Source organism: Abramis brama, assembly GCF_963993115.1.
Source record: "Abramis brama genome assembly, chromosome: 16".
NCBI classification, from domain to species: domain Eukaryota; kingdom Metazoa; phylum Chordata; class Actinopteri; order Cypriniformes; family Leuciscidae; genus Abramis; species Abramis brama.
Window position 1 is genome coordinate 20,609,809 of NC_139978.1, and position 18,062 is coordinate 20,627,870.

General features: G+C 37.5%; 1 protein-coding gene across 2 annotated transcripts in view; it reads right to left on the reverse strand.

Annotated features, from left to right (window-relative positions):
• ptch1 (patched 1) overlaps positions 1 to 18,062 on the reverse strand; it is a 58,829-nt gene that overhangs the window by 21,750 nt on the left and 19,017 nt on the right. For both annotated transcript variants that reach the window (XM_084087842.1, XM_084087841.1), the window contains exons 3-13: positions 17,778 to 17,967; positions 17,494 to 17,563; positions 17,290 to 17,381; positions 13,847 to 14,045; positions 13,578 to 13,699; positions 12,392 to 12,539; positions 9,977 to 10,108; positions 8,517 to 8,672; positions 8,074 to 8,172; positions 4,992 to 5,117; positions 643 to 761 (exon numbers count right to left, since the gene is read on the reverse strand). In XM_084087842.1, coding sequence (XP_083943968.1) covers positions 643 to 761; positions 4,992 to 5,117; positions 8,074 to 8,172; positions 8,517 to 8,672; positions 9,977 to 10,108; positions 12,392 to 12,539; positions 13,578 to 13,699; positions 13,847 to 14,045; positions 17,290 to 17,381; positions 17,494 to 17,563; positions 17,778 to 17,967 — 1,453 coding nt within the window. The remainder of the gene's footprint in view (positions 1 to 642; positions 762 to 4,991; positions 5,118 to 8,073; positions 8,173 to 8,516; positions 8,673 to 9,976; positions 10,109 to 12,391; positions 12,540 to 13,577; positions 13,700 to 13,846; positions 14,046 to 17,289; positions 17,382 to 17,493; positions 17,564 to 17,777; positions 17,968 to 18,062) is intronic.

Consider the following 18,062-nt stretch of genomic DNA (forward strand, 5'->3'; position numbering starts at 1 on the left):
AAGTATAGATGTTAGGACAGGTTGACGCTTAATTGTGCGGTTTTATACTGCGCTCAGTGTCATAAGTCATTGAATATTTTATCTGAATTTATTCACCATATCTGATGTGTGTGTTGATGGATGTTTATATGAGAATAAAAGCCTAAATGAAATCTGTTAATCATAAAAAGTGATTGTGTGTCTTCAGAAATTTTGGACTAAACCACTCAATTCATATGCATTAGATTTACGATATCTTTATTAACTTTTTGGAGCATCAGAGTGATAGTTGAGTAGACTGTCAATGGAGGGATTGTGTTTCAAAGATGCATGAAAGTCTTACGGGTTTGGAAAAACATGAGAGTAAATGATGACAATATTCATTTTTGGGAGAACTTAACCCTTTAAGGTCATCATGAGAACAAAAATGGAAATATTTTTTGTGTATGTTTACTTGGGGACAAAACCCCAGAAGTTAGCTAACTCTATTTGGGGACATCCTTCAAAAGAAAATTGCTTAAATTATGTTTTTCTCCTGAAATGCAAAGGTTTTTTTTCTAATCAGGGTAGAGTTAAGCTAAGTGTGTATTAAATATAATTAGCTTTGAAAACAACAGCAGTTTATGATGAGTCTTCCTTTAGCCAGATAAATGTGTTCACTACCTGACAAAGCAGCAGAAAATGTCAAAGCGGCGGTCCTCTCGGCGGTACAGGTCCATGCTGAGGATGGCAGGAAAGATCAGCAGCACCATAGCGAAATTAAACACCACGACGACTGCCGCCTGAGAGAAAAGAGAAGTTCCTATTAAGCACATATTCACACTCGCACAAAATATTCACATACAGCAACACCAGCACATCTGCAGAGGGTCTATGCCAAAACCACAACGATCCCAACAAATTCAATTTTAAGACAATTATCCTCTTCAGAACAGATGAATGACAAAAAAAAAAAAAAAAAAAAAAAAACACAACCCTTGCCAATCCAAAACTGAATTTGGGCTCATCCATCTTGAGCGAAACCCACTTAAATTTCTAAACGTAAATCACATTGCTATTGAACTCATAATTCGATCAACACACTCCAATATGAAGAACTGACTATGAAGTGGTTTGTATCCAAACCCAGGAAAAAGACTTTCTCAGTGTTCAGCTAGATGTGGCTCTTCTGACCTTGGGAAACAGCCACTTTCTTTCAGAGCCGATATATCACACGGTTACTAAAAAGACTCCACCGGGCCAAGAGCTCCTTACCAGCGTGGGGAAACGAGCGAGTGATTTGAAACATTTAATCCTGATTAATTCGGTTGAAGCTTACAGAATAACTAGTGTGAGAAGAGAGTGGATGAAGAAAAGCGACATGACAATGAGAGTCAGAAACTGAGAGAGAGAGAGAGAGAGAGAGAGAGAGAGAGAGAGAGAGAGAGAGAGAGAGAGAGAGAGAGAGAGAGAGAGAGAGAGAGAGAGAGGGCAGATCGAAGCATGCCTGCCCTAGTGTGTATTTTTTATGGGTGGAGGTTGGAGCCATGTCAGACTGCCAGACCACCCAGAGAGCAGCTCAGCCTGACAGAGCCAAGACACAAGAAGACAAGAGAACTCATGGATACAAAATACAGTGACTCCAAAAAGTATTTGGACACACTTGTCACTGCATTACAAAACAAAATATCTAATCTATCAGCCCTAAAAAGGAACAGAGAGAGAACAAATGAGACACTGTGCGTGAGTGATTCTAGAGTGAGATCTGTTAGGCTCGACATGTGCGGCCGCTTTTAAGCTGCCAAAGAAACAGATAAAAAGACAGAAAGTCAGGGAGGTGCCAAAGGAACAGAGCTAAACAGAGACAGAAGAATTCAAACAGAGAAATAATGCTTAAATTCAACATTAAGTCGTAATTGCAGCAACCCATCACTTCTGTATTGTTATTACACAAAAATACATGTTTTTAAAGTAAATGTGGCGATTTATTTTAATGGGGAATAAATAAAGACAACCATTTTTTCCTCTGGAATAATGTGCACCAGTGATTTGTTAAAACTTGAAATATACTCAGAAAGGCTGCATTTATTTGATGAAAAATACAGTAAAAAAATCTGTAAAATTGTGAAATATTATTACAATTTACAACAATTGTTTTCTATTTTAATATATTTCAAGAAGTAATTTATTAAAGCTGAACTTTCAGCAGTCATTACTCCAGTCTTTAGTAACATGATCCTTCAGAAATCAATATGCCGATTTGATGCTCAAAACATGTATTATTATCAAATGCAGTTGTGCTGCTTAATATTTTGATTGAAACTGTGATTCTGTTTATTTATTTTATGAATATAAAGTTCAAAGGTAAAGCATTTATTTGAAATAGAAATCTGTTGTAAGATTATACATTTCTTTACTGTCAATTTATATCAATTTAATGAATCCTTGCTGAATAAAAGTATTAATTTCTTGTTAAAAAAAAATCTTACTGACCCCAACCCTTTGAATGGTAGTATTTATATTAGTCAATTAGGTAAATTTTGAGTTTATGTTGACTTTTTGACTTTTGTTTTCCCAGAATAGAAAGCCCGCAAATTGGTATGTAAGTGTATAAAATGTTCATAGGGACAAGATTATCTATAGGCTTGAGATGCATATGGCAGAATTTTTTTGTAATTTTTAGGCATTTTCCTCAAAGTGGATAAGTTGAAACAAAACATTAGACAAAAGTTAAAGTAAACACATTTGGACACAAACGATCAAGTAAACACACTACAGCTGAAAAGAGACTGTTAAGGCAGGAAATAACATGTTTGCAAAAGCAGTATTTCTTAGCCGTGAGTGAGTGAGTGCGTGTTTGTATGTACGTGTGTGTGCGTGTGTGTGTGTTCACAGCGGTTTTGAAGATGAGTGTTTTCAGGCACAGTTGAACAGGTGCCAGTTGGAGTGCGCTACAGTGAAAAACAGCGTGTGTCTGACAGATGTGTGTGAGACATCAATCCACACATCCTAATACTAGATCTACAGCACCGTATGAGTGCGTGTGTGTGAGTTTAGGCGTGAGCCACGTGTGGTCGGCAGTCTCATCCCGCACAACATATTCTGAAAATATGCAATCATCGAACAGACACAAACACAATATGAGACATATTGTCTACACTTGCAGATGTATAAAGAAATGGTATATTTCTGATTTAGGATCAAAGGATCCCAAAATGGGGGAGGCTGTCTGTAGGGTTTAGGCTGAGATTTGTGTGAGCGTGTTTGTTAAACAGAACAAGGCATCAGTGTGTAAATCTCTACGTCTGTCTCTGTGCAGCTGTGCAGGTTATGTGGATGATGGCGAGGTTACTTCACCTAAAGTTCAAAGGTTAAGCAGCTCAAGCGCTGAATCAGTGTGAGTTTCATGTGAGGGCGATGAGGCTTCAGACGTCCAATGGGGAAAATCTTTCAATTGAATTTAGTAAGACTGATTAAGTAGGTTCAAACGTAGGTAGTTTCAGATTTCATATAGGCCATTTAAAAGGTTACTTCACCCAAAAATAAACTCATGTCATTTTTTAAGAGTTACTTTTTTTCAGTAGAATATCAACCATTCAATCACAATGAATGGGGACTGGAGCTTTTAATCTTCAAAAAGGATGTGAAAGCACCATAAAAGTGGTCCATAAGACTCATGGTATATATTCAAACGTCTTCTGAAGCCATACGATAGCTTTGTGTGAGAAAAGACAAACATTTAAGTCGTTATTGACTGAAAAATCTCCATTCATGAGTAGTGAATCATGAACGAATTTGATTCATTAAAAAGATCTGACTCAAAATGATTCATTCAGGAATTGGGCATCAATACTTGTCACTCAAACATCCTAAAGAGAGCTAGAGAGGATTATAGTCTTATTGTGTATGATTCGTCATAGAGACCACTTTTAATACACTTTAAAGGCCTGTTCACACCAAGATGAATATTCATTGGGAAAATTTTGCACGATAAATGGCTGTTAATATATCTGTTTAGTAGGGATGTGCCTGAAGCCTAATTCCAAATTCGGAAAGGCACGGAAAACGAAAAATGCATTCTACTGAGCCCCTAAAGGTACATGGTTAGGCTTGCTGCGGTAGTCGGTTATACATTAAAGTACATCTTCACGTGAAGATAGTAAGGAGAGATGACTGACGGCTAGGTAGAATGTGTCATTTCATTTTCGAACACTGTATTTGGCTTCGAGGCACATTCCTACTGTTTAGACTGACACGAATATTAGTATGGAATCAATGCAGTATTTCTGCTTTTCTATAAGTGCCACCTACTGTCAGAAAAAGTCAGTGAAATTGTATTTTCCTTCATCCTGATGTTTTCTATGCATTGTTCTGAACTGAACTTTCATGCCGAACATTTGTGTTGGTGTGAACAGTTGCTTTTGAGTTCTTTTTTGAAGACTGAATTCTCCAGTCCACAGCCTTCAGAATATCTCCTTTTCTTTCCCCACAAAAGAAAAAGAGTTACAGGTTTGGAACGACATGAGGGTGAGTAAATGATGACAGAATTTTCATTCGACAGTCTCTTTATCCTGATTTAAGTCAGGAACAGTTTGTGGGCAGATCTCCTGCTCAGCCTCTTTGCAATGTCACTTCCACAGCCTTGCGGTCATAAATAAACCGCAGATGTGTGGAACAACAATCCGTGAGACCCACCCCCACTCCCAGATTGAGTTACATGCCCACAATCTGCACACTTAGGGGGCCATACCACTAATCACACGCCGTAGGGGGGGTTATGGGCCACACCAGCTCCCTCAACCTGTCACACGCTTGGTTTGATGAATGAAATCAATAAAAGTCGCGTGGAGAAATCTGGAGTCAATGAAGGTTTGGAACACACACACATACACAAAGAAAGAGCAGGTATGGACATGGGAAATTTCAGCAAACATCCATTGGTAATATAAACAAACACACAATTGCTACAGACAATTTGAACTGCATTCCTGTTTAAGAAGATGAAAAAAAAACAAAAACACACACACACAAACCTGTAAGGAGAAGGCTCGGAGTGCTGGGATTGGAATAAGGGCGGCCATGAAAAATGCTGTGACATTACTGATGGAGGTCAAGGCCACACTAGCCCCAGTCCTCTTCAGACATTCACCAGTGCGGTCCTGAGGGAAAAAGACATAAAGTAACATCACATTGTCAACAAATCCACAGCAAGAATTTTATTCTTTCCCCTGGAGTCCACTAATGTTAGTCAAGGTTTCTTGCACCAAAAAGTGTTGTATATTAGCTTTTCATGTCCATTTTTAATTCAGACCCTGGCTGTTTTTGCTACTGTACCTCAGACTACTATACATAAATGACCTCTGTTATGACTGGCATGTGAAATGAGTAACGATGTCATTACCAAGTTGCTGAATATGTAATAACATGTAAACATGGGGAGTATTATATTAATGTGTGCACAGTTTGACATCAATACCAATGCGAGTAATGTTTTTGCAGCTAGTCTGAGGCGGTTTAGTTTAGATGGCTGATCTAGGAAGGTGACTGACATCTGGCTCGTGATAACGTTGACATTATTTATATTTAGAATATAGATTTATTAAAAACTGTGATATACTGCAAACTTAGTCACTTATTATTCTTTCATCTAATTGTTGTGCTTTGAATGATTTTATTCTTATCTCGATTGAGTTTGGATATAGTACAATATATATAATTCAGTGTAACTGGAAATGACAATAAACATTGATTAATTTATAATTTTTTAATCTATTTTATTTATTATTCAATTTATTTAATTAGTTATATACCAAATATGGGGGTATGTGCAGCTCTAGATGTTCTGAGTGTATTCTGTACTGCTTATTTTAAGACAAATTAAATTAAAATAAAGCATTTATTAATATCTTGTCATATGATATAAAAATTGTTATGTTTAGTGTAAACTTATTCAAAACTGTAATATACCGTGAACTTTTACTCATTTATTTTTCATCTGAATGTGGTGTTTTGAATAATTATATTCTCAGCTCGATTGAGTTTGAATTTCAATAGAATAGAAATAAATGAGTTTAACTAGAAATTTATGATAAATACATAAAAAATATACATTTTATTTTGTTATACAATTATCAAAAATGAGAGTAGGTGCATTTCTTGATATTCTAAGTGTAAGACAAAGCTCCAATTAAAAATAAATCATTTATTGTCACTCTCGGGCCTCGATTACTTTCGTAAATAACAATTCAGACGTCAGCAGAACAGAAACTGAAAAAAAAAATCACCTTTAATCATTATGACTTAAGGTGTAACTTTCATTTAAGCGTGCAGAAGTTTAAAATCGAAGAGAGCTGATAATCAAACAAATTGCCATGACAACTTAATGAGCTCAACTTCTGATGAAAAGCTTTCCTTTCTTGCCCCGCTATTATGTGGATTTTTTTGGAGAGAGGAAAAAAGCAAAAACAGATTCATTTCCCTCCCTTTTCATTATCCCTCTCTCGCACAGAAATATTTTCCATCAATATCATTTTAAACAAAGAAGCCAAGAAACACGATTGGCTCATTGTCTTGTTAGGATAAGCACTCTCTGCTCGTTTCAAAGCCATTCTGGATACGAGGCGCAAAAGAAACAGTTCAAAACCCCATCTCCGTACACACGGAGGTAGAGATGAGGAGAAGGAAAGAAAGAGGGAAAGTATTTCTGTGGTGTCTGAGGACGTGCAGGACCACACACAGAGAGCTTTAAGACAGGAGGGCTCTGCACTCTCTCTCCTCCCACAGGGGAACTGTTTACTTTCCACACAAAAGTGTCGCTGCACGCTGTGCAATCTCACATAAACACAAGCAAATACATGCCTGAACTCAGCCGTCTGCATTAGAGTAATCTAAATCACCTCTCATACACCACCACGCGTACACGCACACGAAAGCTAAACAAAGATACCCCTGACAGATAGATAGACGAAAGCACATAAATAAATTTACTAAAAAAAACAGATCACAAACACATAAGATAGCCATTGTCCAATCAAGTTTTGCAGGCAAAACTAACAACACAAATCCTTAACATCTGTGCTAGTAATGGCTATACAGAAACTGATTAAAGATTTACATAAAAAGTACTGTGGCAATACCATGGAAAAGTGATGATATCAGATTATAATACCATGGTATTTTGATAAACTAAAAAGACCAAAAGTATGTGTAAAAGAATAAAGTATTAAAAAGACTGTACTGCAGAACAAATTACTCTTATGATCTGGTTCTTTTAATGAATCGTTCAAAAATAGTTTTAATCAGTTTTTTTTTTTTTTTTAAATCAGTTTAACAAATCCTTTACTATTGCTTTTAGTAAGTGTGCATTTTATATTTTGTGCACTTAAGATTTGTAAAATGGAAATTGGTGTCATTATATATATATATATATATATATATATATATTACAATTAATGGCAAAAGTGGATGGACTTAACTGGACTTAAAACCAGTTTTTTGGGAGAAAATACTAACGTGCCTAAGACTTTTGAACAGTACTATATATACATATGGTTAAAAAAATAAATAAATAGATAATACACCATATTATAATATAATGTAATATAATATTACATAAAAATTTAATTTAATGATTACATTATATCAGATTTAATAGATATTATACAAATATTTATACAATACGAAAATATTACATATTTATTCCATGGTATTAATTTGTTACTTCAAAGTATGTTATAAAATACAATGGAATGAACATAAAAAAAAAAAAAAAAAAACAGACAATGGTAGTATTTTTTTTTTTTTTATCAGTGTTGTGACATTGTTCATTGGCCCTCAGCAGATCAAAGCGTGCTAGTGTTTTTGAAGTTACATCACAGGTCGGGGCAGGTACACACACATTCCTTTATGTAAGTGATAACATGAGGGTACGCTCAGATATACCCCCTTCCTCCTGATAACATACTAGCTCCCTCATTTCTGAACTGACTGCCTTGTCTTGACACTATCTTTGGATGTGTAGTCGCTGTGTGTTTCTGAGTGTCTGTCACAGGAGAAAACAGTAGTTGTTTAGTAGTGTTCCCTGTTTTTCAGGACGTGTGGAATGAGATAACACACCTCGAATGGAATCCTCTTGTTCTGGCCGGTCTCGCTGAAAGCATGAGCCAGGAGAAAGACATCATCCACCCCTACACCAAGGGCCAGGAACGGCAACACCTTTACGCACATGAAAACAGAAAAGCATGCTACATATAAAGTACACAGTAGGTACTGTAACATCTTAGGGCTAGTTCACACAGAATTGTTTTAACAGCAAAAGTCAGTGGAAAAAAAAGAAGATGCAAGGTCTAGAGATCATTATTTTAAAGTTGGACTTCTTTTAACTTGAGCGCCGCGTTTTTAGAATGCCGTGTCATGTGCGGGACGCTGCAAAAGATGCGAGTGCTATGGTTAAAGATAGCGTTTGCATTGAAAAAGATTGGAAAAGTAGCACAGCGGAATGAATGTGTTTTGTGTGAACATCAACAGCCCCTTAGATTACTCATGTTCATGCGATGTACCTGTGTGGTAGCGGCGTTAAAGGAGATGCCCAAAAGCGAGCAGAGTCCCAGTCCAGCGGCGACAGAAAGAGTGACCAGCAACACTCCGGCCAGCCCGACCGCCCCCTGAGACTTGGCGCAGTCCCACCGCAGCATGGTCAGACACGCATAGGCAAGCTGCACACAGATAACACAGCTATAGCGTTAATCTGACATTATCACGTTACCGCAGTGCCGTTCTCATGAGTGCGGTCACGGCACAGCAGGGTCAGGCATGCACTGGCAAGCTGCATGTAACATAACACTAGGCCTATACACACCAAGTCTGAATTGTCAACATGAAAAAACTTTCATGACAAGATTTTAAAATGAAAAAAATGTGTCTCAATATTTATCAATGATCAGTCGATCAATTGAATCTTAGGCTAGGTCAAATTTTTTACCTTTAGACACTTGTAGACGAGAGAGATGGACAGACAATTATATATGAACAGTTACTGTAAAAGTAGATTCAAACTCTCAACGACTGCATGAGTAGTTATCTGCTTGGCAATAGCGTCAACCAGTTGACTACCGTAATTGGATTATTTAAAGAATTCCTGTACAATTTTTTGCTTGTTTGGGACTCATCTGTCCACGACTGGACAAATTTCTTTGGGGGCATTTACATTAAAACAACTAGATGGGAGTTGCAACATAATGGAAAAGACTGCAGGGGTCTCAAGATGCATTTTTTTTATTTTTAATTGTATCCACCTTGTGAAAAAGAAGTGCCCAAATCTTAAAAAAGTACACTTTCATGACTATGTTTCTTAACACATTACATTTTAAATCATTATGTTTTAATATCTTTGGTCGTGCTTTAAAATACACTTACGTACACGTTGACTATCATACTAAAGCACGTGTAAAGTACTTGATTGTAATTTTGTAACTTTGTAACCGCAGTGTGTTATTTAATTACATTTAAAGTTAATATATTTTTTATTAATATTTACTGAATTGCAACTTCATTAAAAAGGTGTTATTACAAATATATTTAAATAAATGACATACAAATGTCAATAGAAATTATAGTAAAGTATATTTTAGTTTACCATAAATACTTATCAGTATATTAATTTCTGTATAATTACTCTTTTTAAAAGTATTCTATATTGTACTTTTATTTCACAAGGGACAGAGACTTATAAACACAACGCTTTTGGTGGGATGCTCAAAGAACAGAGCAAGAGGTTTTGTATTTTCTTGTTATTTAGTTACTCCAGTTTTGGTGTGAAATTATCTTAAAATAATGTTAACATCGAAATGAGGCATATTCCACGATTATTCAAAGACTCGGGTGGGTACTTAGGTTAAAATGTGTAACGCAGAATGTAGTGAATGAGGTTGTGCTTTAACCTGAACATAAAAGGAGTCTTTTAGTCTAGATAAAACTAAAGCTCTTCAAGACAGAACTGGAGATGTGTGAGTGAGTTTACCATTAGGAGGTAGCCACTGGCGATACGGATCACGCTGACATCAGAGAAGGACTTAAGAATGTCTTCGAGGGTGGTGGTGGTGAACGTGAGAACTTTCTGAGACGAATTTACAGACACACTCTGCTGGACGGCCTGAGGACACACAGGACGGAAGGAAGAAAGAAAAATAATTATTTAATGTTGTTTATCTTCGATTCATTTACACCCTTTCTATCATTTTTTTCACTGCTCATCTTTTCCTTGTTTTGTATTTTCCCTCTGGCGAATGAAGCTAATTAAAGTGGAAATCACAGTCCCACAAATGTTTCAACAGCACAATTATCCAAGAAATTAAAATCACAGCCCCACCCCCTAAAACCACACGCACTCACATCCACAAACACACACACGCACTAAAAGGAAACCCTATGCCAAGCGAAGGTCAGGGCTGACAAAACAGAGACCAGATGATGTCACACACAAACCACCAATGGGACGGCAGCTGTGAAAGAGATTGTGTGCTGAGCGGGTTAATGCGTTCCAGACGGTCCTGTCAAACACGCACACACACACACAGATACCACACACATGCTAAAACACACACACACACACACAAGTGCTGGGGCCACCATACCAAGAGGGGGATTCTGCAATGGACACCAATCACTAGCAAAAACTAGCTGTGTTGTAATGCAGTCATTCCATATTAAATGAGCAAATCTCTTATCAAAAGCATGCTAAAATGATTTGTAAACATTAGTTAATGCATTAGATGACTTAACAATGAACAATAATTTGACAGCATTTAATGATGCATAATTTTATATATAACATGTTGGACAAGTAACAAGTTAACAATTACAAGTTGTTAACGACTAGTTGTCTAAAAAAATTAATATATTATAAACTAGGGCTGTCAATATTTATTTATTTTTACGATAAGTATGCAATTAAAATCGCAAAAAAGGGTGCGATTAATCACGATTAATCGCATACTTATCGTGGAATTAAGCATACATCGTTTATCTTGTTAAGGGTGTTTATTTTGTTGTCATTTGCTATATCCAGCAAAGTAAACTATCAGATTAAAGGATGCTTCTTACAAAACTGTATTTTCTGCAAGCTTTTTTCAAGGTAAATGTGGGTGTCTTTCCAAAAAAGGACACTTGGAGACATCAAAAGGACACCTAATACCCAAATGATATAAGGAGTCCAAATAATACATACATTTATGCATATGAAAGCACACATGAAAAGAAAAAAAAAATTACAGAATAAAACTTTTCAGAATCCAGTGTACAGTATGTGTACAGTGCAACAGCAAAGAGCTTTTTAGAGCTTGTTTTCATTTTAGACATATCAAGCTGCGATATTTCACAGGACCACATGGAGATGCCCCAAAAGATTTTGTGAATGTGAATGTACTGAAATGTATCTACGCATAAATTCAATGTGCGATCAGTGCGTCGAGAGCCCACGTACAGTTTGTTATACTGTATATACTATTGTTAATTTGTTAATTCATGTTTGTTAATAGTACATTCATTATTTTATACATTTTAAAATGTTATATTTAAATGTAAACATTGACACTACGCAGTTTTAATAAATGCTGTAAAAATGTTGTCCATTGCTAGTTTGACATCTAACGCATTATTGTTAACAAATTGAACCATATTAATATTTTCTGTAAAATGTTAATTTATAAATATACTATTGTTCATTTGTTAATTCACATTTGTTCAAAATACATGTATGTGCATTATTAATAAATGCTGAAAAAAGGTTGTTCATTGTTAGTTCATGACACCTAATGCATTAACTAATGTTAACAAATTTAACCTTAATGTAAAGTGATGATTTCTAAAACAGACAGGACCGAAATACCTCTAGATGATGTTTTCAGTGTCACAACATTGCACATCAAATACATGTGAAGGGTTTATTGTGCACATTTCTACAGTGTCCCATCGTGACCTTTCCTGACCTTACAGATGTGCCCCGTTTTTCCAAGTTCACACTTAACCTGAGTATTTAAAGTATGAAAAAGGAAAAAAAAGGAAGTCTATGCCTTTGAAGGACTGCACTTAAACAGCTGGGTCCTAACCTCAAGAGACACAGCGCCTTTGGAATGTATGCATTACTTATGACTAAAGACGAATGCCTTCACACTGCATGAGTACATGTATGTGAGTGTATTTTCCAGGAAACAAAGTTGGACTGAAGGAATGAATCGCCACGGGCCCCCTAAACGGTTCATAACAAGATCCAGTTTTAGGCAAAGTAAAACCCGATGAAAGGATGAATTACTAAAAACACTACAGCAGAAAAAGTCACTGTAAATGTCTCCACTAAAGTAGACTGAAGTCTGGACATCAACAGAGCATTTTTACATCCTTTCCGCGAGGTGATTCGCGGTGAGAGACGTGCATGTACCTCAGAGTATCTCCTTTGCCAGGCCTCTAGTACGGCAGCTGCTTTGTCCTCATTCCAGTTGATGTGTGAGACTTCGTCGTAGCCCTTCAAGTGCTCGTACATCTGCTTTGGGGTCATGAGTTGGAACATGGTCTGAAGAGCCTGTGCACTTTGAGGAAGAGTGAAAAGAGAACAACATGTTGAGCTGAATGTATGGTATAAACTGACCAAATGTTTCATATACAAAAAGTTGAACGGTCAGCACACAACTTTGTAGTGCGTTGTCCTCTGTGCAACATGTGGCCCAATTTCTAAACAAATCGCTCGATGGGTGTTGCTCTTTATTGGTTATTGTTCAGCATGCTGTTAAAGCTCAATTTCTTGGGGGGAATGAAGTCATAATGGATGCTGCTTAAAAAGAGCAAAAACAGTCTTAACCTTGTCTGTCATTTCTTGGGAATAAAAAACCATGAAAAGAAGCACTAACATGCTGAAATACAGCGGTCTGTCACTTTGCTCCACAGACGAGCTCAGACTTCTCCAACTGTAGAGTACAGACTCCCTCAAGTGGACTGTCAACCTGCTATTGTTCAATGAACACTTCTTGAATGAAAAAAACCCTTGACTTTCTCTTTTCAGAAAGCCACAAGGGAGTGAAAAGATTCCTAGAAATCGTAGTGGACGATTCCAGAGCCACTTGAGAATATTTTTCCGCCACCACCACTGCAGCGAATTAACATTTTTGGGATTTGCGACAATGTTCTTTCATAATATGGATGCTGAATTCTGTCCCCACTCAAGACCTAAAGAGGTAAAAAAAAACAAAAAAAAAAACACACATTTCGCTCTTAGAGTGAAAGGTGTGGGCTTCCTCAGTCTGTGGGAATGAATACTAATATGCAGTTTACTAATGATTACAATCTGCCAAGAAACAAAAAACAAACCTCATACTGTACATATGAGTGTGTAAGAGTGTGTTTAATTTTGAAAGACAAATTGATATTTTTTTCCACTGCTATGTTTTTTTCCACTGCTCAAATTGCACTGCTAACATATTTAAAGACACACTTTACACGCTTCCTTTATTTCCTTTTGCACACCCTCAATGGTTTTCACGATTGTTTATCCCCTTTACAATTAAAATACATTACGATAAATTTATTTCTATGAATGCCATCAGTGTTTAAATCCCAAATTGGTCTCTTACCTTAGAAGTTTGCCGCTGTCGTTCTTCTTGGTCCCACCTACGATAAGCTCCTCCTGCCAGTGCATGTACTTTTTGGAAAGCCCATAGCAGCCACCAGTCAGAACATGAGCCACGTCAAAAGGCTTAAGATGATGACAGATCATAATTCAGACACACTCAAGATGCAAAACAACTTTGCTTTAATAGCTATAGCCTATGACTGGGAAAAAAGAGATCCAACAATGATTTTTGGCTATTGCTCTGTGCCATCCTTTGTATGCTGAACCCACCCGTGTCATGTTCTTGTTGGGAGCTGACAATGGGCAGTCAGGGTCCGCAGGATTCAGGCAGGGGCGATCCATGTAGCCATGGCCCACCTCTGCTTTGACCAGCATCTCCTCCCAGATGTCCGCCGGATTTTTTAGCATCTTCAGCTCAGCAATGAATCCCATCGGATCAAAGTTGGTCCACTGCACTAGGGGTTTGCCACTGTGTGAAAAAAAAGAAACCATTTTATTGATGCAGACCTAAGGGGGCATTCACATTATGGCACTCACACAACGGAATTGAATAGAAGGCAGGGTTATAGGCACATTAACTCCCATAAAAAGTTGCTAGCATAAACACAGAGTACCCTTGACATGCCTTTTCCACTCCCAAATTTCTTAAGATTAGCCCATTGTTTAAAAACTAACATTGATCTTGTACGTTTCAAGAGATAAACTGTTTTTATAATGCGGCACTCATTGCGGTAAGATTTGCGTTTACCAAGGTTGCATGTATTTGATGGGGGGAAAAACAGTAAACTTTAAAAAACTGTAATATTGTGAAATATTTTTACAATTTAAAATAACACTCTTCTATTTTAATATATTTTAAAATGTCATTTATTTCTTGTTAAATAATTTGTTAAAATAACCATGGATCCCTGCTTATGGGATGTTGGACGTGCTTAAAGTGGTACGGCGTAACTACGGGGAGCGGAGGAAGGGTGACTGGATGGAATTCCGAAGGCTTAGGAATTGATGGATGCTGCACGTCACAGCGGTGGCAGCACAAATGTAGTTGGGATTGGATTTCAGCCTGCCTCCATAATAACAGCTTTGAGAAAATGGAATCAATCCGCTCATCTGATCTTTATCCCCTCTAATTATACTGCCGTGCCGGGTGATCCCGCTCAGGGCCTGGCATCTCCCCACAACTAACAGCCCAACGCAGCAGTTTCACAAACCTCCCATACTTTGCTTGCCATCTCGTCTCAGTTGTTTTTTTCAAGACCCTCTTTCTCTTGCTGTGTCTTCACCCGGTCTCCCGTCCCGCCCGTATGTTTGACTCTATCCTCAGACGGCCTTCCTCGGACCGAGTTCACCCTCCCACTTTCCATCACCCATCCACTTCCACCGCTCCGTTGACTGATTCTCTAAGCCTCCCTCTGTCAAACCAGCTCCGCCTTTCTGTCCCTGCACCATCTTTCTCTCATTTCTCCCTCTTGCTTTCATTCTTTCCTTTTTTCTGTATGTGTTTTCTTCTGCTCGCCCCTCTGTCTTTCTCTTCTGGCAGGCCTGCGGTGGTTCAGACCACATTGTATGTGCCTAACCAGGCTTGAGTCATTATTCCAAGTCCCCCAACCAGAACACAGTAAAATCCTTATTTACATCCATGATGGAGGGAAAGAGGGAGGGGGGAGGGGGGCAGAAAAACTTTTGCAGACTTGGTGGTTGTCCACTGAGTGTAACTGTTGCAAGGAGCCATTAGCAGCAGAAGTGTGAGGCCTCGAGCGGTTCAACATTACAATGAAGGCCTTCAGAAAACCCCACTGGAGACTGTGAAGCACCACTTAGGGCTGTCATTCGATTAAAATATAGTGATTAATGTAATGTTAAAAAAATAAAATAATAATCTTTATGCAACATCCCTATGTACTCGTCTGATTCATGCAAAAATATAGATTATCTAATTCTCAAACTGATTCAAAATCACAGAACTTGATTCAGTAATAAAAATATATTTTCTGCACTTCATGGACTTAATCTTACAAGCATAATGGAGTGCAGACTAACTTTTTTTTTTGCTACATGCCATGGGATTAATCAATGCATGCTGATGAATAGTGGTCTTAATCTGCATACCCTAGTTTTGCACTGATGTAAAAAGACTGACAGTGACACAATAAGACCTCATGTTAGCAAAATGTTTAATCTTTTAACTCTAAAAAAAAAAAACTATTAAAAAAACATGTATGTTCTTTAATGTTTGATTATAATTTTACTGTCTTCACATAGGGATGGGAATTGATAAGATTTTATCAATAATAATGCCACTGACGATTCTGATAATCGATCCGATTCTTTAACGATTCTCTTATCGATTCTTGATAGCACTGTGTGGAAAAATGTAGTCATATGCTTTTCAAAAAAAACAAGTGGTTTTATTTATTTTAAAGTTTAAGCTTGAGTTAGCAAACTGTACTTTTTATATAATTTATGTAATAAATAGAACCTTATTGTAAAGTGTTACTGATTAGTTATACACCGATTCAGATGTCTCCTGAGTTCACTGTTGGAAAGATCAGTTGTTTTAACCATTCATTAAAATGAATCGGTTCAAAGGAGTCATTAGTTCGCGAATTGGACGTGTCGTGCGCGTTGTGTGATTATCCCAGCAGTTAGGACATGGACATCCAAGATATGTGTCAACATAGAAAACATTTCATCACTGTATAGTTTTTTTTTTCGTTTAATTAAAGTGTTGTTTTATGTCAGCTGAATGTCCGGAACGCTTTTCAGAGAAGATAAGGCAACTTATTTAGCACAATTCACACCCAGCAGTAATTCAGGAAAAAAAAATCTCCGAATGCTCTACATGAAACTTTGGTCTTCCGACCTTTTACCACCGTGTCGATTTATTTTGATTAATATGTGCGAGGGAGAGAGAGCAAGACAGTGCTTAGTTTGGAGACGGTGAAGTCTTGTTTACACAGAGAGTGCGCACGCGCGACCGGCTCTCTCTCTCTCTCTGCTCGTTCTTTCGCTAAAACAAGTTCAATGCAGGAAAATTCATGCGTGAGTCTCCATTAGACTCGCACGGTAGCCAGGCGTCTCATCCAATGGCGAGCCGAGCTCAGTTGACGCTGTGTGCTTCAAGATTCTGACGCAAGTGCTAAGATTCCAATTGGCCAAGAGAAAAAGTGCTAAGATTCCGATTGGCCCAGAGAAATGTCAATTATAAGAATTATCCAATAATGTTTCGCAATTCTAGCCTGCATGGCAGTTACTGTGAGTAACAATACCCCCCCCCCCCCCCCCCCCCCCCCAAAAAAACTCTCCGGTTCTACGCAATTCACGTATATGACCCAAATGAGATATCAGACTTGTTGAGCTTCAATGATTATTAAATTTCACCTTACAAAGAGTGCAAATGACTCTACTCTCATTTAACTTCCTGTTTAGGTTTGATTTATAAATAAATTACCCCTAAAGAGGTAATTTATCAAATAAACATGGTAAAATCCACTTTTAACCACCACTCTTAATTAGATTGGAAAACTTTTTCCTTTAAATTTAGTTTGCTTGTTTTTTAGTTTTCTACATGGCTCTATTCACAGGAAGGACATGTCAGCGAAGTGTTTACTGTATGAAAATGGCCTTTCTGGCAAATCAACTTGATTTGCAAAGTCACACTGGACAGTCAATTACAAGCTCCAATGAAATACAGAAAGGTGTGTGTAACTTACGGGAGGTAGACCATTCCTGAATGTAGCTTAGCACCTTCCCAGAAGCAGTCCAGAGGAGTGATGATCAGACATGGGTGCAGATTCTCTATAATCTGAAAAGGTAGATGTGCCATTACAAGCCTTTCACAAGCCTTTTGGTCCTCCTCTGAAGTTCAAATATTTCTACTAAAATGTCATTTTAAAAAGATGAGCATTCTTCCTTACCTGGTCCACATAATTGTTTTCTGTATAAAGTTCTCCTGATTTGTAGCATAAATGTTCCAATTTCCATTGCCTGAAAATGCAACAGTGGAAATTAGATGTACTGTAATTTTGTGCACTACTATGATTGAAAATAAAAATAAAATTTGAAAGAAATAGTGATCGTTTATAGGACTTCACACACATAGGAAAATATACACATTCACAATTTTTAACCTAAAATAAAAAAAGTCCATTGACATACTGTGCGTCAAAAAATAACTCTGCAGAGGCTGTTGTGCCATTACCTGTTGTACATGTAAACGTGCACTCTGCTGGCCTTTATGGCGGAGTCGAGGTGCTGCTTCAGCGCCTCTACGGTCAGAATGTTAGTACCTTCCTGTCGTGGCGTCTGTATCATGAGCTGAGGACTAAACATGGCCTCCTCTCCGATCTTCTGCCGCGTGTACTTGAGTTCCTGATTCACCCTGCCACCCACTAGGAAATGAAAAGTGATGGAAAAGAAGACTCAGATGAGGCTCTACAACAATTTAGTACTTTTATTTATGAGTCTAGGAGCATGAAATGTTGCT